The following is a 25333-nucleotide window of genomic DNA, read 5'->3' on the forward strand; positions in this document are numbered from 1 at the left end:
GACATTGGGGACTCGAACCCACAATTCTGTTCTTGGGCGACACTGTAGGACTCAAACCGATTCAGCTGTCCCCTTTCCTTATGGTAAATAACAAATCAAATTACCAATCAGAAACTCACCCGATTCACTGCGTCTGAGTCGTCTTCTTAGCTTCAGATTCCGTCAATCCCAAGATCACCAGCTGAGGAGACCTAAATGCCGGCCTGGCGAGGAATTTTCACCACCCAGGACTTTCTTCGAATTCCTAGAACTCGGCCGTCGACGGGCTTCGGCATGTCTCCTCCACTGTTGATCACTGGATGTGTTGGAATCCGGCTCGAAGGACCAAAATGTCAGGTTTAAAATACTTATGAACCTTAACAAAAATACGACGCACTCAGACCACGAATGGGGTAGAAATACTGCAGGGAGAACCCAGATTGAGATGTCTCATCAGGAAACATTCAACTGTCTCTCAACTTGAGTCTTCCTGCGGGCCTGTTTTTATTTAGGTTTTAATCACTGGTTAACTCCCTTCGTTCCGAAGGTCGAACCTCACAGATTTTCACAATTGTAACAACATCACACATTTGATAGGATTAAATAGGATTGATTACATTTTACCAAAGCAAGATAGTAACTTGATGATGCAGTTACCAAAGGTCATATGATAACAAAAGAACATTGTACGCACTATTTTACCTTGCCAGTCTTCTATGTAGCTAGACAGACTTAATTTGATTCTAAGCAAATGATTATATATTCATAAATCTAAACCAAGGATTATACATTCATAAATGATAACATAGAACATTCAAATATAATAAGAAATGCATAATTTGTAATAAGAAAATACATTTTCTCCAACAGTATTATCTTCCGCAACTTATAAAAACCGGAAGTATTGCCCTAGGGCAAACAGCTGTAAGTCCGTGTATGTTTTAAAGATCGCTCTGCATCTGATCTCTATCAAAAGTCTTCACAAAAATGGAATTATCTCAGCTTTTTGCTCAAAATTTGCTGTTTTTGATGAAACCTACACATATTTGAGGGGTGATAAAAACAGAACACATGAAGGTAGGATGAAACGGATTTTTTTGTTTGAAAGCAGAGGGTCTGTTCTTTTATTTTATATATTATATGTTTATATATTTAAAAAGGAGCATTTTCTGGAAGACATTAAACTTTTGTGAAAATCATGAAAAATGCTGGCGGTGAAAGAGTTAAGTTGTTTAAATGTATTTGTAGAAATGTATGTAATCTGTGAAAGGCGTAGGACCAAAAATGTTCAACCAATCATAGATCTCGGTTCGAACGGACGTTGCCTTTTTTGTCCCTCATCCGTAAGCGTAATTTGAATGCCACCGCGCAGCCTGTTCACGCAGACACCATACGTCATCGGCGTGTTCACGTGCCCTCACCTCCCATATGCAAACAGAGGGAGAGGGCAAACTTTTCTGCTGAATTGACAACCTGCACAGAAGCCACAAAATGAAAGACATTTTTTAAAACAACAACAGCAAAAACTGCCTTGATCAGCAAATAGAGAAAAACCAAAATTAACATCTCTAACTTTACTGCTTTACCACGAGACGCAAACAGCTGCAGGAGGCAAAGGGTCTGAAAGGGTCGTTGCACTGTTTATTTTGGTAAGATAGGTACGCAATATGAGTGTATTGAGATGGATTCAAGATATTCTACTTTGATGAAACATTGTGTTAGTTTACGGATTAACGTAACAATATAGTTACTATGGCTACACAACCGTAAGTGTGGTTTAACTAATTCTGATGTAAACCAGTTGTTTATGTTGGTTATTTTGGTAATGTAATTTTTTTACTCCCCACTCCACCCAAGTCGATTTAAATTCTGTCCCAAACTAATGTTATTGGTCAGATCCACTTTCATTGTACAGAAAGGAGCAGATTAGACCAGTGGTTCCCAAACGTTTTCAGCATGCGGCCCCCCTTGTGTACGGTGCATTCCTTTGCGGCCCCCCAGAGAAAATTTGTGACAAAAAACTGTTCTAAAACTCAACATTTTAATAAAAAAAACATTAAATTATACAAAAAAGTAGTGCTTTTGGTTAGTAGCCTTATTTTTTTTTGGTTTAATTACACAGAATTCATGATAAATTAATGTATTTCATAAAATGTCATTTTAGTTTGAAAACCACTGGATTATACATCTTTCTTTTAATATCTTCACCTGTCTCACAACATTGGAATAACACAAGTAAGCATACAAACAGAATTTATATTTTGGGGATAAACGTTCCCTTTAAACCAAGAAAAGATTGAAAAGCTCAGATGCAAAACCCTTTAAGTGCATCTGACATGTTTTCTGCTAAAATAGATTTTTACTCCAGTTGAAGCAGGACATGTCTTTTTTAATAAAAAAAACACCCCCTCCAAAAAATAAATAAATAAATAAACATTTACGTTATATCCAATTGAATAGAATAAGTGAGTGCACTATAAGAAAAAAATAGTCAAAAACGGGTCCCTGCTGTCACTTGGGTGGTAGCCTTTTAAAAAGTAAACTTTTGTACCTCAAGAGCTCATATTAGCATTTCAGAGATACATAATGGTACCAAAGAGTGCATATTATTACCTCAAAAGTACATATTGGTACCAAATGTATATACATATCTGCTAAACATATAAATGATACAAATTAGAACCTTTTAAAGGGTGCAGTCTAAAAACAAACTGTGTTTCACTGGCTTGTAATCATAGGGGAACATTTTAAGTGCCATTTAGCACCTGTGTAGAACCCTATTGTGCTATATAGAACCATATCTGGTGCCATAGAGGATCTATATCCCTGGATTGTTCTTCATAGGTGCTTTAGAGGTGCTATATAGCACTAAAAATGGTTCCCCTATGATTAAAAGCTTTTAGTGCTATTTAGCACCAATTTTTTTTAGAGTGTAGCTACCCTTTAAAAGGTTCTAATATGTACCATTTATATGTATATAGTTACCCACAGTGGTGTAGTGCAGGGTATACGCAGGTATATGGAGATAACCCACTTCTTTATTTGATATTTAGTTCTAATTAAATAAAATGGGGGCATAAATTAAGAGTATAAACACTTCTTCAGGCACCACTACACCACTGCTGCAGTGACAGTTAAAAATATTACAAAAAGTTGTGTAGTTATTTATATTAATGATTTTCTTAAGTAAAGAAAGTTCTGGTTGCAGAACAGTCTTGGCTGTTATATACTAGAATAAACCTATAAATAATTAATAATAGATATAAATAAATACCTTTGATGTCATATTTTAAGATATGCAGAGGAGACTTTTATTCCTTATACTGTCACAGTGTGTGTTTGTTTGGAACACAGACATAAGACGTCTCTTTTCCATTTTATTCTCTCTCTATAATCGCTTTTGGAGTCTGTATGAATAATTCAGCGTGCATGTATTCTGTCTTTGTAAAGAAATACAATGAAAATGCTGATGCAAAATGCGAGAGGCATCACAGCATAGCATGCCTTTGATATTATTTACTGTACTTTTAACACACAGTGTTATTTGAAGACTTGCTGTGGAATCTGAGGATGATGAACTGAGGATGTTCTTCTGACACTGTCGCGTGCGTGCGTGTGTATGATGTATGTGTGACATAATTTATGGATTTTCTTACATCACTTCAAAGAAGAAAGTAGGAAAATGTAGTTGTAGAAAACACTTTGAATTCAGTATAGTATAGTTAAGCTAAATAAATAAAAAATTCAAAACTAATCTTGCATAATTAATTTAAAATACACTTTAATAATGCAAAATCTGCAGGCTTTAATCTCATGATGTATCATGGATACACTAGATTTTTTTTAACATGAAACAGTGATGCAAGAAAATATTGATACATGTAAGTATCATGATATGTATTCTGAAAAATGCATTATCGATATAAATTTTTTAAAGGGCGCTTATTATGCAAAATCCACTTTTACAAGGTGTTTGGACATAATGTGTGTTGCCAGTGTGTAAACACACCCACCCTATGATAAGAAAAAGGTTGATTCTGTTATCAATGTGAGGTCACATTGATAAAGCCCAACGTAATTACAGTCTTGCATTACCATTGTTTTCACCCTCAACGAGTTGTACTCTGTCCACTAGATACTATTCTCTCAGACTGTATTAATCAGATCTATTTTAAAGCGCTCACTGTCTGTTTGTAAGGAAGTGAGGAGCTGTAGCTCCTTTGCATTTAAAGGTACAGTCATTAAAAACAATGCTATAATAAATGATCTGTGGGGTATTTTTTGGGCGGAAACTTCACAGACACATTCTGGGCAAACTGGATACTTATATTACATTGTGTAAAAAGGTCATAATAGGTGCCCTTTAACCCTTATAAGTCCCTTGGGGTCAATCTAACCCCCAAACTTTTCTTTAGTTAAAAAAATGGTTCCCTTCATCTCAGTGGAATAAGATTTTGTGACTTTTTCAGACTATCTGTTAATATTCATATAAAGAAACTGGGCTTGATTCTGTCTTTCTAAAGATGTGTAAAAAAAATACCAAAAGAGGCCCTTCGGGGGTAAAAATTACCCCAATTGAAAATGAATAGGAAATGATTTTTTTTATTTGTCAAAATAAAAGCAATGCATCTAGAATAAATCTGAAAATTTCAACACAGAAAAGTAGGCCTGGTACTAGAGCACAAATGCAATATAGAAAAGACATGCTCAATCACATACAAATACACAAACACAAAAAGGTACGACTGCCACAGAGAGCTTTTCTCAAAGAATTTGGCAAAAAAACAGCCACACATGCAAAACAAAGATGTAAATTGGTGGGCTCTAATGCTCACACAGGTGTGTGCACAGACACACGTGCACGCACAAAAACACACACAGGCTCACACACATAAAGTCACAGTAAAATTTACACACACACACACAATTGGTCCCCACAACGTGATAATTACCAGGTACACACACACACACACACACAAAAACACAAACACACACATAAAGACACAAACACACATGCACACGAACACACGTGTGCACACACACACACACACACACATACGTGCACACATACACTTACATTTCTTACAGTTACAGTCATATTTCTGTGGAATTTTGTAAAAAAGACATTTAAAAATGCATAAAAAACTACAAAAAAATGCTAGTATTTAAAAGAATATTTATTTTTAATGTCCTTTCTATAAACATAAATTCACAAAACGTATGACTAAAGTAGTAATGTGAGCAGTTCACATCCAGTAAAATGAATGTGTCTCTATGGGCATCTGCTGGTCAAAATGATTTTTTCCCTAAACTGCAATTCTTTTATGTTTTTTCTAAACATCTGATGGCCGAGTTCAACACATAACATCTAGATCAATATCTTAAAACAATTTAAATTCAATGTAGATCATAATTCATGTTAATTTTATTTACAAAAAATTTGATATTTTATAGGCAAACGAATGGTGTAGTTGAGGAATTTTGTGGTAAACGGGTACAAAAGTACTTCATATTTCTCAAAACACAGCATTAATGTATAGATGGAAAGTAAACACAAAATTATATATTATTTGTATTATTAAAAATTTTATATATTTTTGTAATCACTCTTTTAATTTCTGGGGTCATTTTTACCCCAACGTATACAGGAAAATAGGGGCTTGTGAGGGTTAAAGCTGCCGTCGGCAACTCTGGAGGATTGAGCAGTTTCCAAATGTTTACAATTTCATGTCCCTCCCCCACTACCTCCGAGCAACCAGTGCACCAGTATTATTGTGAACGCATACTTAGCAAGAATACTTAGATTACTTACATAACACTCCGAAATACAATCAATGGTTGATAAAGCACAATTACCTGTTGAGAAGAAATGTGGCAAGCTCTGCATCCAGCTTGAAATCTCGTAGATTTCTTTCAAATGCCGGTCCGATATTGATCCTAGTTTTAATACGGTCACAGTCGCTCTTTGTTTCCTTCTTTTCATCGGTTGTTTTCCAGCTCTAGTTGTTAACCGAGAAATCGGAAGTTTGTTACTGAAAGTTCTCTCCGCCATCACGCTGTTCAAACCAAAACAACTATGAATTCAGGCGGATGCACGTGATATTGTAACGCGCGCGAGGGGGATGGGGATCTGTGGCGCGTGCAGGTACTGTGATTGACAGGCAGATTTTACACAGCCCTGCGCTTATTGGACCAAATGAACCGGGAGCGGTGGATTTTTGCAAAACAAATAACAGGCTCCAGGTGGAGCTAGAAGCGCGGGGTTTTTTCTTAAACAGTCTAATTGACGTTGTTCTATCGGAGCATAGTGTTGGTTTCAGTGAATATGATCAAAAAATACACTGTAAAAAAAATCCGTAGAAATTGCAGCTGAGTTGCCGGTAATTTACCGTAGATTTAAATTTATGTTATTTACTGGCAACATCTTGTTCAAAGTTAAATAAACACCAAACACCCACAAGTCTTTGTCTTTACAGAGCAAAACCAAAAAAACAGCATCAAGCAAAACATTCTGGGAAACAAAATCTGAAGCAAAAAACAGAAAAAGGTTGATGATGATTTCTGGTTCCCAGAATGCTTTGCATGAGGCTGTTATTGTATAGTTTTATTCTGTAAAGACAAAGACTTGTTGATGTTTAGAGTTTATTTAACTTTGAACAAACTCTTGCCAGTAAATAACATAAATGTAAATCTACGGTAAATTACCGGCAACCCAGCTGCAATAACATTGAAATTTTTACGGACTTTTTTTACAGTGTATGATAAAATAAGTTGCCGACCGCAGCTTTAAATAACAAAATCCTACACAATAATGACCACTAAATGGCATTCTTTTTATCTCTGAAGTTAAACAGTGACAGAAAGTACTTGCATAGGGATGAAACACTTTTTTTGCTATGTTTGGCATATGGTGGTGTGTTCTCAATAACAGCTTTCCTTCCTAAAAATCGCTTCACAGTATAGCAATTTATCGCAACATATTCTTGCTGATACACAGCCCTAACAGTGGCAATGAAACCGTAATGTTGTATAAAGCTAGTGTTTATTAATTGTCATTTACCACCTTCTGGTTACCCATTATGCAATTTTTAGTTTTCTGGTTGCCATCTGTGTGCACATGGAGGATAATTTCTGATGTTACTGATTTTACTTGGCAGTTTAGTTCCACATTTTTCAATTTTATGTTCCTAGCTTGAAAATTTAGGGGACTGCGGTCGTATACAAGCTGTAATTGCGTTAAATCTGAAGTTGTGTGCACGCTGTACAGCAAAGAGCACTTCTGTTACATATGTATCATTGAGTCAATAGATTCTTCCTTCGATCATACCTCTCTTCAGCCTTTGTGCTCACAGCAAAACATTTTACTGGTTACTGAGAGGCACCGGCCCATCATTATCATAAGTGATGTGACGTATAACTATATAGTGGCTCAACCTCTTAATGTCCTTTAGTTTCAAAAAGAGTTATAGAGCTTAATGCATCCTTAATTTAGTCTATGATGACTCTGAACCCAGGATGTGAATTGCTAAGGAGGGTGTTAGTGGGAGCAGGTGTTCTTGAGAGCCTTGTATTTGGTCTTATAGCAGAGATCCTTGATCCAGGATCAGCTTGCATCTGCCCGGTGCTTTGCCGTGTAACAAAAAATCCCAGCAAAACTGATCACTGAACAGCATCAAACAGCAATCCCCATTATTGCTTTACGGATCCTGCACACGCAGATGGGCCTCAGGTGGAGGCAGGCAAGTGATTTATTTATGTTGGACCTCTAGACCTCAGAGGAGAAATGAGAGGGTTTATCTTTTTGAAGAAAGGATTGGCTGGGGTTAAAGAAATGAGACCATTCCCTAATTGGGGGCGTTTCTCTTCTTACGAGATATTTATGTCTAGTCACCCCCTCCCTATACCGCTTGAACCATTTATGCTGTGGACATGAAAGACACAGATGTGCAGCTTGCACTGTCACAAACAAATGGGCAAAAAATGGTCCCTAGCTGTAACTGGGGCAGTACCCTTTTAAAAAGTACCTTCTGTAAATAGGAACTTTTTAAAGGGTTCTGCCCCAGTGACAGCAACATAATATAAAGACATGTAAAATTAGAAGTAAAACTATAAAATTCTTATCAACAATTATGACAAGAACATTGGCACCATTCTTTCCAGAAAATGCAAAAATCTAGCTTATTTCCAGTGACAAGAAAAATTATGTGAACCTTTTGGAATTTCATAGTTTTCTGAATAAATGTGTCAGAAAATGTGAAACAAATTCTGATCTTTCATGTCTTTATTGAGAACAACCAAAAAACCTCATAATGCTTGTGTAAAAAGTATGTGAACCCTTGAGTTAATGGCTGTTTCTCAATTCCAAGAACGCAAAGAATGGACTTGCGTTCTCGTGGAGATCGGTCTTGCCAGGCGACCTTGGAAGAACAACCTCAGAAGGTCGTGAAAATACAAAACGCACTTGTGAGAATTGAGATTTGTGCGATCCTTCTGTTGGTCACCTGACCTCCCCAGATTTCAGCGCGCAAGTTTGCACTCTATGCATCCTCAATATTAAGAACACATCCGGGTATTTTCATGCATCCTCTGTACTTGTGTTCTTGAGAATTGGAATTGAACTTCGACGGTTAATGATGACAAAGAGCGAGAACTCAAGGACGCAAGATCGCTGAAGAACGCATATATTCCAAGAACGCAAAGAATGGACTTGCATTCTCGTGGAGATCGGTCTTGCCAGGCCACCTTGGAAGAACGAACTCAGAGAGTCGCATGACCACAAAACGCACTTGTGAGAATTGAAATGTGTGCGATCTTCCCATTGGTCACCTGACCTTTTCAGATTTCAGCGCGCAAGTCTGCACTCGATGCATCCTCAATATCAAGAACACATCCGGGTATTTTCATGCGTCCTCTGTATTGTGTTTTTGAGAATTTGAATTAAACTTTGACGGTTAATGATGACATAGAGCGAGAACACAAGGAAGCTTGATCGCTGAAGAATGCATATTGAGAAACAGCCAATGACTTCAAAAAAGCTAATTGGAGTCAGGTTTTAGCACACCTGGAGTCTCGTTTAGATAATATGTTTGGAGGTGTGTGGACTACAGCTTCTTTGACTGACAAAAAAACTAAAACTTCTGGAGTTTGTTTTGCAAAAGAACACGCTTATGTGAGCCATGCCTCACCAAAAAGAGCTTTCAGAAGAGCTACAATCAAAAATTGTTACTTTTACATAAAACTGGAAAGAGTTGAAAGTTATTTCAAAGACTTTAGAAATTCAACAGTCTACAGTTAGGCAAACAATCTTTGGGACTGTTGCTACTCTACCAAGAAGTGGGCACCCAGTCAAAATGACACCAAGAGCACAACAAAGGCTCAGCAATGAGGTAAAGAAACAATCTCAAATAACAGGCAACGATTTGCAGGCGTCATTGGAACTTGCTAACATCTCTGTTCATGAGTACAACAGAGGCCACAACCTCTACAACAGAGGCCACAACCACCGGGTCGCGACCCAGTACCGGGTCATGGACAAGTTGCCACCGGGTCGCAAGAACGTCCTGAATTTTTTTATAATATCTACTTAATATTTTATCCTTTAAGAGCCGCCTTCAAATAACATCAATCATTTCCACTTTTGTACTAGGCTGCGCTCTCTCTTTTGCTCTCTCTCTCTCTCTCTCTCTCTCTCTCTACCAGCCCATCAGCGATCACATTGCTGTCATTAGAGATATACAGAGCATTTCTAAAACACAATCGATCAAACACAATCGATCAAAGAATTTCAGAGGTATGACTTTATGAATCATTTGCAAATGTACCTCGCAAATAATGTCAATGCGTGAAGACGTTTAACTCTTTGATATAGCAAATGAAAAATAATTGCGGGCTTCTTAAAACAACTTAAAAATTATCCAGCGATCGTGGCACCATGATCAAAATGAACTATTTTACTGCAGTAATAATATTTGAAAGGGTACACTTTTAACGTAGGTTTGAAAGGAATTATCAGTCCAATGTCAATCATCATTAAAAGCATATTGTAAACGGGAGTCTCCGTACTACGCGCCCATGCCGCAATTATTCTGGCATCTCTCCTCATCTCCTTTTTTTCTTCTTTTCTGTTACTGAACTTGGGGCTCGAGTCCGACCTAAGGTTCAAGCTCCCTTCAAGAACAGCAAGCCAAGTTTGTTTACCGTTAATTATTAAGACTAAATGGGCAGGCAAACTAGTGAAACAATAAAAGTAAAAAAATCGGCCAAAATATGGTTTTACACGTCAATAGAAAATATAAACAATAAATAAAGCAATTATTAATTTTCCTAATGTATGGTTGTTTGGTCTTTACTTGCGTTTAAAACGTTATACATTTTGCAAAGGAGTAGTGATAGACCGATATATCGGCCGGCCGATATATCGGGCCGATATTTGCGAGTTTTATGTGTATCGGCATCGGCCGATACATGGCTTCCGTGTTCGCCGATTTTTTTACGGCATTATTTACAGACAGAGTGCTGGAAGCCGCAAGCAATTGCAGGTCATGTGACTAAAAACAACCAACCTTTCCAGGACAACATCGAAAGCTTGGCCTAATTGAACAAAGCAGGTTTTATTTCTCATCTCTATGGGGCAGTTTCCTGGACAGAGATTAGACTAGTCCTAGACTAAAATAAATGTCTGTCCAAACTAATAACATCACTTTTTAACAACATGCCATTTTTTACATAATTTTTATGATGTAAATTGAGTGAGCAAAAGCAGTATCGGCTCCAAATATCGGCTCAAGAAAATCGGCAGCCTGTATCGGTCATCGGCTAAGGCTGATGAAACCAAAATCGGTATCGGCATCGGCACTGAAAAATCCATATCGGTCGATCCCTACAAAGGAGGATTATTAGCACTTTATTCAAACAGCAACTCAGCGACCCTCCAACCTCACCCCCCGGTCCGCATTTTTTTTAAAGCTAAAACCGGGCCGCGGTGTAAAAAAGGTTTGGGATCCCTGGTCTACAATACATAAAACACTGAACAAACAGCGTATCCACGGCAGGACACCACAAAGGAAGCCATTGCTTACTGAAAAGAACATTGCTGCATGCCTAAAGTTTGCAAAAGAGCACATTGACACTTCACAGCGGTATTGGCAAAATGTATTGTGGACTGATGAACCTAAGATTGAACTATTTGAAAAAAAAACACAGCGCTACATCTGGCGTAGAAAGGGCACGGCATATCATCATGAAAAATCATCCCAACTTTAAAGTATGTTAAAGGAAACATCATTATTTGGGCCTGTTTTGCTGCATCAGGGCCTGGCCAGCTTGCAATCATTGAGTGAAAGATGAATTCCCAAATATATCAGAAAATTCTTCAAGATAAGGTGGAAATGTCTGTACGTCAGCTGAAACTGTGTAGAAGGTGGGTGATGCAACAGGACAACAACCCAAAACACCGGAGCAAGTCCACAACAGAATGGCTTCAGAAAAACAAAATCTGCCTTTTGGAGTCGCCAAATCAAAAACCAGACATCAACCCAATAGAGATGCTATTGTTTGACTTAAAGAGAGCCATACACATGAGACGTCCAAAGAATATGACAGAGCTAAAGCAGTTCTGCCATAAAGAATTGGCTAAAATTTCTCCTCGATGTGCAGGTCTGATCCACAGCTACAGGAAAGCGTCTGGTTGAGGTTATTGCTGGCAAGAGGGAGTCAACCAGTACTTAATTCCAAGGGTTCACTTACTTTTTCCACTGCCATTTTGAATGTTGAATAAGTGTGTTCAATAAAGACATGAAAGATCAGAATTTTTTGTGTAATTATTTCAGACACATTATGTTTGCCTTGACTAAGATAAAGATCAGATCACATTTGCTGACCAATTTATTCAGAAAACCATGAAATTCTAAAAGGTTCACCTACTTTTTCTTGCCGCTGTATTTCTCCTCCTTTAACATTTCTCGGTTTATTGTCTGTTTAAACACCGCTTACAGGGTTTTCTCACATTAACAGTAATGAGGTTAATGTTTCTTGCATGTAACTACACATCGTAGGAGTTTCCCAGCCCCTGATGAATTTGTTGTTGAGGATTTTTCAAGTACAGGTTTCTAAATGCGCCGCCGCTACAGAGTTTCATCACTCGAGCCACGCAGAAAGCGCCAACTGTGTTTGTAAATTTATTACAGGCCTATTTTTAGCATCAGGGTTTATGCTGCAACATATTTATCCCTAAGGAAAACACTGTGCCAGTACGGGCGCTGTTTATGTGATGGTGGTGTGCGTTCATTCATCTTCAGGAATATGAGGAATATAAGGAATTACTTCAGGTATGGATTTTATTTATGTATTGCGTGGCCTGTCACTAATAAGCCTGCACTTTTATCCAAGGGTGACTTAAAGTACAGTCACCCTTGGATAAAAGGGATTAAAGGGAGAGTCCCTTTAGCAGAGTGAGGTCAAATAGTTTGCTCAAGAACACATTGGTGATGGCTCTTAAAGGGCCTTGTGGGATTTGAACCTAAAACCTTTCAGTTACAAACCTAAATCTTTAACTAGCTGTTACTTTGAAGCTGTGAGTGGCAGAAGTTGAAGTTGTTAAAAAAATGTTTTAAGACCATGAAAAGGGAGCTAAAAAGAAATGCGTATTAACTTTTTACTGAATGCTTCTTTGGAGACGCAAAATTGAAGAACTGTGAAGAAACCTTTTACAACCATTATTTTTAAGAGTGTACTGCTAACCATTTGCCGTAGTGCATAAAAGTTTTCTATGAGATTAATGCAACATGCAAATTGGATATCATGGCCAGAGCAGTTAACTAGCGTTTTTCTTTTTCCACACTATTTGCGTAACAAGTACTATTTGAGGACCCAAACCAGGCCTGGAATAGTTTACTCATTGCATACGTTACCCTATTTTAGGCGTAGTTGGACATGATCAGCTAGTGGTCAAGATAAGTGCAGTGGGCATGTTTGACATGTTTGTCATTCTCCTGCTGTTACTCAGAGAGGCAGGGACCAGTTTTCCACCTGCCTCTGGCCTGTAAAAAATGCTAGGTTGTTTTTAACCCATGGCTGGGTGAATATTTTGACAACCCAATTTCAACCCAATTGTTGGGTTATTTTAACCCATGGTGGGTAACAACAACCCAGCATTGGGTCATTTTTAACCCAACAGTGTGTTCTGTCCATCATTTACCCAGCTATGGGTTAAAAACAACCCTGCATTTTTTTAAGAGTGTGGGCACCCTGAAATAGGGAGTATACACGCTAACAAATGCTGGGTTATTTTCAACCAGGTAAAAATGGACAAACCCAGCTGTTAAATTTTCACAGAAAATGTTTATAGTTGACCCAAATATAGGCAAGGCAAGGCAAGTTTATTTGTATACACTGAAAAAAATGATTCATTGAATTTAATAAATTTTTTTAAGGTAAGTGGTTGCAATCAATTTATTTAAGCTACATTTAAACAAAAAAGATTAGTAACGTAAAGTAAAATATAAAACTTTTGTTTGGATGTAGCTTAAATGGGTTGGTTGCGGCCACTTACCTTGGAAAGGTTGATTGGATTCAATGAATCATTTTTTTCAGTGTAGCACATTCCATACACAGAGGTCATTCAAAGTGCTTTACATAGAAATGAGAAAACAAAAAATCAAAGATACATGAATTTAAAATATAAATTAAAAGAAAATAAATGTGATTTTAATAAAAACTGTTTAAATGTGTGAAAAAGAATAAAACAGGAATAAAAGTATAAAACAGTTATAAAATAGTGCATATAAAATATAGTGCCATCAGTTCGGACGCAGCATAGTGCTCATTCAGTAAAGTCATAGCTAAACATAGCTAAACTGTTTTGAGTCTGGATTTGAATGTGACTACTGTTGGAGCACATCTGATCTCCTCTGGAAGCTGGTTCCAGCTGCGACTGGCATAATAGCTAAAAGCTGACTCTCCTTGCTTTGAGTGAACCCTTGGTATTTCTAGCTGATGTGATCCTAATGTTTTGAGTGATCTGTTGGGTTTATATTCAATGAGCATATCAGCAATGTATTAAGGTCCTAGTCCACTGAGTGATTTATATACCACTAATAATACTTTAAAATCAATCCTAAATGTAACTGGTAGCCAGTGTAGAGACCTGAGGACTGGTGTGATGTGTTCATATTTTCTGGTTCTGCTCAGAATCCTGGCAGCAGCTGAATGAGCTGGAGCTGTCTAATGGTCTTTTTGGGAAGGCCATTACAATAATCCACCCTGCTGGTGATGAAAGCATGCACAAGTTTCTCTAAGTCTTGTCTGGAAACAAAGCATCTAATTCTTGCGATATTTTTGAGATGATAATATAATAAAATATATGATAAAATATTTAAATAAACGATGATAAAATATAAATAAGTGGGTAAGCATTTTGACCCAGTGCTGGTTTGAAAATAACCCAGCATTTATTTGGTGTAGGTGAGGCAGCCTCTGTTGGTCTATTTTCATAAAAGCCATCATAATAGCGCAGTTAAACCTATATTTAGTTTTCTAACTTCTTTTTTACTGAAATGCTGAATATTTAAAGCTGGCATTAAAGTGCCCCTGTGGTGAAAATCAAGTTTTATTTGTTGTTTACTGTATATGTCCATGTGTTGTTTTTACAATAATATACTTTAAGGTACACTGAAAAAAATGATTCACTCAATTTGCTAAATTTTTTAAGGTAAGGGGTTGCATTCAATTTATTTAAAGGACAAGTTCGGTGTTTTACACTTAAAGCCCTGTTTTCAGATTGTTTATGATGAAATAGAACGGTTTTGACTGAAATTTCGACATATGCGGCTACCCTGAGAATTTTAGGGTGTTTGTGTTTCACCTCCCACCTCTACAATGGGTTTAATGGTGCACTGAAACAATCCTTCCTAAAATGCATTAAACTTTCGTTTACAAAGACGTGAAACTCACCGAGTGGTCGGGGGTGTTCACTGATGTGCTCACACGGAGATCGCTGCAAAAGATGCTTTCCAACAGCTGTTTTAGCATTCGTTGTTAACTTGTGGACCTATTTTTCCAAACGCCTCACACCCGTACATTCTTCCGCTTAGAGCTTGAATAATAGACACTCCAGCCCAGGTGGTGGCGCTAATCCGCCATTGCCAATTGCAAGAATAGAAACAAAGTTCCCGGCGCGGAGTAATACCGTACCTCACAGCACATCTAATACAAGTCAATGGAGTTGGCAAAAACTACGATAAAACCTGTTGGAATGCGTATCCTGCAGCGATTTCCGTGCGAGCACATCAGTGAACACCCCTGGCCACTCGGCGAGCCCCACGTCCCCGTAAACGAAAGTTTAATGCATTTCAGGAAGGATTGAACTTCCAGTGCACCATTAAACCCATTGTAAAGGTGGGAGGTGAAACACAAACACCCGAAAATTCTCGGGGCAGCCGCATATGTCGAAATTTCAGTCAAAACCGTTCTATTTCATCATAAACAATCTGAAAATAGGGCTTTAAGTGTAAAATACCGAACTTGTCCTTTAAGCTACATTTAAACAAAAGTTTTTTATTTTGTTTTATTTTACTTTTTTTGTTTGTTTAAATGTAGCTTAAATAAATTGATTGCAACCAATTACCTTAAAAAAAAAGTTCAGTGTAAACCATATGCACATTCCTCATTCAACTCCATTGTTGAGTATTTGAAGAGTTTGGTTCCAAAACGCGATAAACACCATTTAAAAAAAATAGTTACCACCAAAATCAGTATTGTATCAGGTCAGTATTATAAAGTAAATTCTTAATTTTACGCGAAATTCGATATCCGCCGTGTTATTCTGTCATCTTTTGTCCTTTTTTTCCCAAAACGTGATAAACGCCAGTCCTCGTTCTCTGCGGAATGCAATAAATCCACTCAACAAATCACAGGGCAGCATTCCATGAATTGTAAACAACAAAGGAGGCGCGGAATACACACAGAATCCTAGTTTTTCTCATCTACTTTGTACTTCGTGATCAACAAACAAACAAAAACAAAATAATACTTTGATGGCATTGATAAACCTGTGGTAGTTTTCTGAAAAAACGTTAGCAATCAAAATCTAATACTTTACGTGAAAGGCACAAAATGCTGGCTGTTGCTTGTTCTCACATTACAGCATCAAGCTTTTGTCATGTTAACACATTGACCCCAGGGGATCTTATAAAAAACTTTCCATTATTTTATGCAAATTCATAGAAAATTGAGCAGGACCAAAACTTTTTACAGCTGATCGCTGTCAAAAAAGTTTAGCAACGACGTCTCAAGGATGACAGCAGCAATGACAGTGTTCTTAAAGGAATATTCCATTTTCTTAAAAGAAAAATCCAGACAATTCACTCACCACCATGTCATCCAAAATGTTGATGTCTTTCTTTGTTCAATCGAGAAGAAATTATGTTTTTTGAGGAAAACGTTGCAGGATTTTTCTCATTTTAATGGACTTTAATATAGAGCCCAACATTTAATACTTAACTCAACATTCAACAGTTTTTTTCAACGGAGTTTCAAAGGACTATAAACGATCCCAAACGAGGCATAAGGGTCTTATCTAGCAAAACGATTGTCATTTTTGACAAGAAAAATAAAAAATATCCACTTTTAAACCACAACTTCCCGTATAGATCCGGTTGTGATGTGCCAGCGCGACCCCATGCAATACGTCATGACGTCAAGAGGTCACAGAGGACGAACGCGAAACTCCGCCCCAGTGTTTACAAGTGCATTTAAAGAGGACCGTTCCTACGTTGTTGTATGTCAACTGATACTAATTAATGTCTTTGTGTCAGTTTATTGTTTACAATGGTCCGCAAATTTGCGTTTTATATATGTAACACGTGACCTCCCTACGTCACCACGCATTTACGTTAGGTCGCGCTAGACCGGACCCAGACGAAAAGTTGTGGTTCAAAAGAGCATATCCTTCATTTTTCCTGTCAAAAATGACAATCGCTTCGCTAGATAAGACCCTTATGCCTCGTTTGGGATCGTTTATAGACCTTTGAAACTCAGTTGGCAAAAACCTTTAAGTGTTGAGATAAGTATTAAATGTTGGGCTCTATTAAAGTCCATTAAAAGAGCGTATTTTTTATTTTTCTTGTCAAAAATGACAATCGTTTCGCTAGATAAGACCCTTATGCCTCGTTTGGGACCGTTTATAGACATTTGAAACTCCGTTGAAAAAACTGTTAAGTGTTGAGTTAAGTATTAAATGTTGGGCTCTATTAAAGTCCATTAAAATGAGAAAAATCCTGCAATGTTTTCCTCAAAAAAACATAATTTCTTCTCGACTGAACAAAGAAAGACATCAACATTTTGGATGACATGGTGGTGAGTAAATTATCTGGATTTTTCTTTTAAGAAAATGGAATATTCCCTTAATATGACAAAGTAAGTGTTTTGATTAATGTTATTAATGTTTATTTTTTTAATCAGTGTATACCTCTAGTCAACTAAATGAATATAACATGGCAAAGATGAATGCACATTTATATATTGATTCAATAGATTTTTATAAAAAAAAAACTAGTCATGGATTTATTGCATTTTGTGAATAATCTGTTTTTATAATACATCTTTGAAAATCATTTTTATGTTATTATACCCTAAAGATGCTATGTTAAAGTTTGTAACAGAAAATAGTGGTTTTCATGTCCGTGTCACTTTCTTGGTATAGTAAACACATTTTTACCGAAATTAGTCAAAATTTATTGCGTTTTGGAACCAAACTCTTCATTTACTCCATAAAATTGAGTTTTCCAATTTGATAACTGATAAAATTTTTGTATATATGCATTATATATTGGTTATACCAGATCTCCAGCTTTCATTTAAATGTGATATTCTGAAATCAAGATCAAAATTTCCCAGGATCCGTCAGGTCGAGAATTAAAGAATTCTATGCAGATAGCGGTGCAACACAGAGTGAATTTTAAGGTGGGTGCAGAATAGAACCTTGTGGGAGCGGACGAAAAAGCAGACCTCTATTATTATGCCTTGCCGTTAGAGCAGTGTCAGAACGGCGCTTAAGATAAATAAATGATCAGCCAGAAACAAACATCAAAGGGTGTGTGTGTGCTGCACTGTGCTTCAAAGGGAACATGGCCTTTACACCCGGACTGCCATAGAGGGAGCGTGTTCATGTTGCCGTGTGTGTGTCCAGTTGTGCCTTTGATTTAACGAAAAACGACAACAACGAAATAAAATTTTCGCTAAATATTAAACTGCACCAACCCATACCCACTCAGGAGCCACCCATCTCCTTCCCCCTGTCCCCCAGTTGGCCCTAACCAATCTACTTTACTTAAAGACAGACATTGTGAGGTTTCAATACTCATTTATCATTCCATAGCATCTTTTCGCTCATTTCTTTCTTTGAATCCTCAGGAGCTAGAGCACAATTCTGTCTGTTTTGTTTGTCAGTTTTGTTTGTCAGTGTTATCTAACCTTAGATTTATTTTCTCTATTTTTCTTTCCCTTTGCAGCCGCTCTCTGTCTCTCTCTTTGTCTCTCTCGCCTCGCCGCTGGGCACATCCCATTCTGTCTGTACATCTAGGGGAATGTCTGTCCTTTAACCGACTCTCTTTGCACTAACCGATAGGTGTGTATGCAGGTGAACTGCTTGTGAACCGTGCCTCGAGTTTGAACCTCATTTTTGTCCTTTATTCTCTCTGTAAAGCTGCCATTGTCTTTATTTCGTCACCTTTGGTTATACGAGTGAAGTCTGAGCCATTGTGCTTAGCATGAATGAATAATTTTATTATGGTGACTTGAGAGTTCAGCATGCATATCTGTATTGTGAATTTGGATTGTGTGTGTGTGCCTTGTGCATGTGATTTTTAAATATTAAAAAAACAGTATGCATTAATGCATTTTAGGTAATACATAGTTATTTCTTATGCACCGGCTCCTTCTCTCCCCCCTACCCTGTATTCAGCTAATATTCATACGCTACTATGGAAGACTATGACGTGCCGTCGGCCGCTAGCATCCTGGCCTCAGTCAAAGAACAGGAGGCTCGCTTCGAGCGTCTGACCAGGGCCCTTGAAGAGGAACGCCGCAATGTCTCCTTGCAGTTGGAACGCGGCACCCTGCCTTCTGATAGGTTGGCGGGCGGCACCACCACAGGCATGAGCAACCAACCGCTGGCCTGGCAACAGATGGTCATGCAGGTAAACCATTCCAGCTTGGCCAAGCCTCCGCCAATATGTGTGAATGGACAAATCAGCCCATGCCTCTGATTTTGCTTCATATCCGCTGTTTTCATGAAATCGGTCCATCTGAGGCAAAATGAATGGGAGTGATTGATGCAGTGTCTCAGTTTGGCCTCATTTTAGACCTCTTCTTGCCAGTCCTTCCTGGCTTTTTGTGTTATGTTTGGCTATGTTATTACTCTGGATGTGTTGTCTTCAGTCACTCATTATCTGTTCCCAGGATGAGATTTCTTCCTACTTTTCCAATCTTGTCTTTGTGGTCCCATTTCTGTCTGGCAGGTGTTTTTTCATATCATCTCATAGGCTCATCGTATTGCATTGTTACAGACAGCTACTTGCTCACTGTTGTTTTGTTAACACCGCACTGCATCTAAATTAAATTGACTCTCGGAATCTGCCTGTGAGTCTTAAAGATTTTAAAGTCAAAGAGTCATTTATGTGGTTGTCATTCTTCTTAAGGGAACTTTGTGTGACCATAACTGTATTTATTGGTCAAAACAGGACTGACAGCTGTATTGTATTCAGTTGCCGTGTGAACCAGTGGCGGCCGGTGACTTCTTTTTTCGATAGCGCTCGATGCGAAGTTCGTCACAACATGTATGTAGCTCGTCATGTGTGGTTCGGAATTTCAAAATAAGTGTTCTGCGCATCGAGAGATCCTGTGTGCATCACATGTCTTGTCAAAATAAGTGCCTGCTGCAGACGCGTCTAAAGGTGCCAGATACTCACATAATGTCATGTGTAATCAGAGTTTACTGTTAAAGGAGTGTCTTGCGTGTATTTTGTGAACGTGAGCGTCTCTTTTATCATAAACGTGCAGCAGGCACTTATTTTGACAAAACACGTGATACACATGGTTCACATGATGCAACAAACACATATTTGGAAAACACGAGCAACACACATGACACTCCAAACACTTATTTTGAATTTGCGCCCCTCGGATGAGCAGTCACGAGCCGCCACTGGTGTGACTTTCCCGATTGTTTTGGGTTTCTCATGGTGCTCTGTGGTCTATGACTAACTATATAATTTATACATATGCCATGTTTTAGTCTGAACCCAGGTTTGATTCTCCTTCCCTTTTGGTGGTTAGCTTTTATTATGCTGTTTTGAAAGGCATTTTTTAGTATGCTTTTGTTATTAAAGTGGATACCACTTGAATGCAGAAAATATGTACAATATTAGAAGTTTACCTCTTCGTTGCATCAAGATCAAGCACTGCTTCACAAGACAAAAACCTTTCATCTCTTTTTTAACCAGAAATATGTGATTTCTTGTTGTGCAAGTTTAGTTGAGTTTGGATCCACATCAAAACCTTTAGTGTGAGCAAAACATTATTCTGTTTTCTGTTTTTGATAAGCATGAATTTCCCTCAATTGTTAGCGGTCAGCAGTCAAATCAGTGTTTATTTTAGTGTAGTGGAATTATTGTATACCACACTGGGCCCTATTTTAACAATCTAAGCGCATTGTGTAAAGCACACGTCGGGGTGTCCGATTCCACTTTTGCTAATTTAACGACAGGAAAAATGGTTTGTGTGCCAAGTGCATGGCCTAATAGGGTTGTTCCTATTTTTGTAATGAGTAATGGGAGTGTTTTGGGCGTTACGTGCAATAAACCAATGAGAGCCTCAGCTTTCATCCCCTTTAAAAGGCAATTGCGCTGGCGCCATGCCGATTCCCTATTTAAATGGCGGACTTTGTAAACTGAGGAGGAAGAAGACCACCAGTTTAAGATTGAAATAATTTTTTTTTGTTGTTTTCATTTGTATTGACAAACAAATGTTATTTTTGGTATTAAAATCTCTAAAAGTCATTTTCTTCAGTCATATGGAAGTAAAATTAGCAGGCTTTTAATTGCTGTAAATGAATGGATAGCCTACATGATCTGTGTTATCTCAAAAAATAATTTACAAATATGCAAGAAAAGGTTTGAACTCAAAGGGCTCTATCATACAACCGGCACAATGCAGCGCAATCTGCGACGCAAGTGTCTTTTGCTGGTTTCAACCCAGTGCAGTGATGGTTTTCACGTTTAGCGCCACGTTGTTTAAATAGCAAATGCATTTGCACCCAATTTTGAGCCCATTGGCGTTCTGGTCTGAAAACGAGGTGTGTTCAGGTGCATTGTTGGCGCGTTGCTATTTTGAGGCAACTAAAATAGACTATGCCGTTGACCAACTAAAACCTGGTCTAAAGTCTAAAGTCAATGGCGCAATATGTTTTTGTTATTTAAGGAGCGCGTTAGTAATATGCGCCTATAAACGGGACGACAACGCGGGTTTGCTTATCACATACATGAATGCGCAGCAGCACAAAAAAACGCTTTTAAATATGAAAAATTAAAGGATTAAAATGTAAAAGATTATTATTGAGTCTCTTAGACATAAGGAGGACCGATTATGAGACGTTAGAAGGCATAAAGAGCTGCTTCACCTGTAGCCAGTTAAGTAAATAAATGCTTTGCATATTTTAAATGTTTTTTAAATGCTACCCTAAGGATCTATTGTATATGATGACTCTGAACCTGTGGATATGGTGAGATGAGAAACATTTTAAGTAATGCTTTTAAAAAATCCCATGGCGCTGTCTGAGTGCTGAAACGGCTCTCTGCACGTTTGTAAATTCTTTATCTCTTGTTTGTTACAAATAAAATATTTTTAGAGTACAAACCTTTTCTTGCATATTTGCATATTATTTTATGAGATTACAGTGATTATGTAGGATATCAATACATTTACAGCAATTAAAAGCCTGCTATTTTTAGTTCTATGAATGAAAGAAATGGGATTTTAAAGGTTTTAATAAAAAAAAAATTATTTCAATAATAATAAAAACAACAAATTTTTTTTAACATTAATCTTAAACTGGTAGTCTTCGTTTACAAAGTTTGTCATCTAAATAGGGATTAGACATAGAACCAGCGCAACTGGCTTTTAAAGGGGATGAGACTCTTATTTGTTTATTGCACGTTATGCCCAAAACACACTCATTACCAGAATAGGAACAACCCTTTTAGACGGTGCGCCAGGCGCACAAACCCTTTTTCCCGTTGTTAAGTTGGCAAAAGTGGCATCGGACACACCCCTTTAGAACGTACGCTGTGCGCTTTAGACAATGCGCTTAGATCGCTAAAATAGGGCCCTAAAAATACTTTATTTGTAACAAACAGGAGATAAAGAATTTACAAACGTGTGGAGAGCCTTCAGCACTTGGACAGTGCTGTGAGTGCTTTGAAAAGCATTACTTAAAAACGGTTCTCATCTCATCATATCCACAGGTACAAGTCATCATATACAATAAATCCATGGGGGATGCATTTAAAAAAAAATTCTTTTTTTACCTACAAGCTACAGGTGAAGCTGCTCCTTATGGCTTCTAACGTCTCATAATCAATCTGCATTTATGTCCAAGAGACTCAATAATATATTTTTTACATTTTTGTGCCATGGGCACAAAATTGGGCGCAAATGCATTTTCTATTTAAACGACGTGGCGCTTAACGTGAAAATGATCATTGCGGTGGGTTGAAACTAGCAAAAGACACTTAGAAAATAAGTTGATTGTCAGTTTAATTCTCACACTGTAGCAAAAAGCCAGACTCCATGTCATCTGCATTTTCAGGTTTTTGTAAGACTGTCTGATGCCCTTACCTGCCTCTAAAGCTTCTGTGATTTGCTTACCTTCTTACAAACATGGCAGCTTAAAAATTAGTTTGCCCTTTCTCTTGTTGGTTTCTGTCAGACAGACTAGCGTGTCAAAGGATCAGTTTGCAAGAACAGGTCATTATCATCTGGCTAGACTGCTGTCTTCACATCCTTTCTCAATTAGAATTGTAATGCACTGTGATTTGGACCAGAAGCTGTTGGGTAATGTTGATAATGTGTGTAAAAGAGAGGTGATGTAATGTAACTGGTGGTGTAACTGTATGATCGCTTTATCTTGGGTTAGTTTAGCAGTGTTCATAAATGTGTTGTGATGAACTTGTAATTATTTAATAATTAATGTAAAAAGAATAATTAATGTTGAAAAGTCGAGCAGATCTAAAATAAATCTGAATTTAGAATGGACTAAACTTGGTATTAAACTTAATTTAAGATGTTATACAAAGGGCTACGTGGAGGCTTAACTCACAGAACCCTGCAGATTACTTTGTCATTTATAGTCATTGCATATTTGTTTATGAAATATTTTAGGCTACCCTGTTTATGCTTTGTCACACTTGTATCTTAATTTTTATCAAAAATATTTTACCATGTTTCACTTTTTTAAATTAAATGTTTTATAATTGTGTTTTATAAACTTTTAATATTGGTAACACTTTACAGTATGATTGTGGGATTTTCAAAGCATTTAAAAAGATCTTAAATGGGATTATAATGTCAGCATTTTTACTGCCATAAGAATAGTAAATGCTGTGAAAGTATTTTTCATTGATATTTCATGTTCAACTAATATTGCCTTTTAAACCAACCCCTCAGAAAAAGCCATTATCCGATTGCATGATTCAACGCATAATCAGCCCGCATATTTAAGCAGGGGCCGCATTTTTTCAAATACGCCGCACTTTCGCAGCATAAATTACAGATTTTCGTGCGCAAGATATGCGGGACTTGCATGATTTCATAATTCCAGCATTTTCGTTTCAAAAATCACATATATCTTATCAGAAAGTTCACACAAACGCAGCCATGTCCCCTGTTGCCATGGGAACGTTATGAAGTGAAGTTATTATGTGCTGTGAACATCATTGAAAAGCTGCAAAAGCTGCATACAGTTTTTGCAAGTTCCCGCATTTTTTGCAATTCACCGCAGTTTTTGCAAGTTCCCGCAGTTTTTGCAAGTTCCCGCAGTTTTTGCAAGTTCCCGCAGTTTTTGCAAGTTCCCGCAATTTTTGCAAGTTCGCACAGTTTTTGCAAGTTAGCGCAGTTTTTGCAAGTTCCTGCAGTTTTTGCAAGTTCCCATAATTTTTGCAAGTTCCCGCAATTTTTGCAAGTTCCCGCAATTTCATCGCATAAAATCTCATAAATATCCCGCATATTCCATCGCATTTTTTAAGAAAACATGATGCAAGATTAAGGATTTTTGCCCGCAACAATCACAAAAAAACTCAGCGTTTTTCTGGAAGGACTGGTAAAAATCCTACAATTTCTCAGAATATTCTCTTGTTTTCTTAAGGCTCTTAACTCTTTCGCCGCCATTGACGAGATATCTCGTCAATCAAGAGAAAACGCTTCCCCGCCAATGACAAATATTTCCGTCTTTCCGCAATACCACTATTATCCACCAGGTTTATTCCGCAACTTTTTAAACCCGGAAGTATTACCCTATGGCAAGCAGCTGTATGTCCGTGTCTGTTTTAAAGATCGCTCTGAATGGGAACTCTATGAAAAGTCCGTCACAGAAATGGAATTATCTTGGCTTTTTGCTCAAAATATGGTGTTTTTGCAGAAACCTACCCATATTCAAAAGCTGATTACAAAAGAAGTACTGAAGGTAGGATGAAACGTTTTTTTTGTTTGAAAACAGAAGGTCTGTTCTTTCATTCGATATATTGTATGTTTATATATTTAAAGAAGAACATGTTCTGGAAGTCATTAAACTTTGGTGAAAATCATTAAAAAGGCTGGCGCTGGCTGGCAACTTTTTTTAAAACGCTGGCGGGGAAAGAGTTAATAGCATCTACCACAACATTGCTAGAAATTGAAAAATCAGAAATAGAAATTGAATTTCTTTCTAAAATCAATTGTTACAACTTATTCACTTTGTTTGTAGAGGTATCATGAATAACATGTTGATGCATTTTGTAAGGTACATAAAAACAAGGACAGAGCTCATTTACGGCTTTATCTTTGCTCCGTTACTGGGGAGACTTTGATGTATTTTGTTTTTAGCCTTTGTAATTCTTCACATAAGGCCTAGAAGGTCACAGGCTTACAGAGTGTCACAATAGCACTCAGTCAATGGCATACTTTGTCTTTTTCACATAATACCAACACAGTACACAGAAACCTCGACTGTCCCAAATATGAAGAAAGTTCCAAAGTCATGACCTGAGGCGTTACGTGCAACATAGCATCTACTTCACCCATCGTTTCATCTCAGAGAACGTTGTTT

At 37.5% G+C, this 25333-nt stretch overlaps 1 protein-coding gene across 6 annotated transcripts in view; it reads left to right on the forward strand.

Annotated features, from left to right (window-relative positions):
- Positions 1 to 25333, forward strand: part of arvcfb (ARVCF delta catenin family member b) — a 292272-nt gene that overhangs the window by 112863 nt on the left and 154076 nt on the right. For 4 of the 6 annotated variants that reach the window (XM_055199145.2, XM_055199149.2, XM_073860780.1 and 1 more), the window contains exon 4: positions 18938 to 19172. The exons of 1 other annotated variant lie outside the window; for it this stretch is intronic. In XM_055199145.2, coding sequence (XP_055055120.1) covers positions 18957 to 19172 — 216 coding nt within the window. In that variant the 5' untranslated portion in view covers positions 18938 to 18956. Of the gene's footprint in view, positions 1 to 18485; positions 18602 to 18937; positions 19173 to 25333 lie in introns of all 6 variants that reach the window. One more of the 6 variants, XM_055199147.2, reaches the window with a different exon arrangement.

This window comes from Misgurnus anguillicaudatus, chromosome 22 (genome assembly GCF_027580225.2).
Source record: "Misgurnus anguillicaudatus chromosome 22, ASM2758022v2, whole genome shotgun sequence".
In the NCBI taxonomy this organism is placed as follows: Eukaryota; Metazoa; Chordata; class Actinopteri; order Cypriniformes; family Cobitidae; genus Misgurnus; species Misgurnus anguillicaudatus.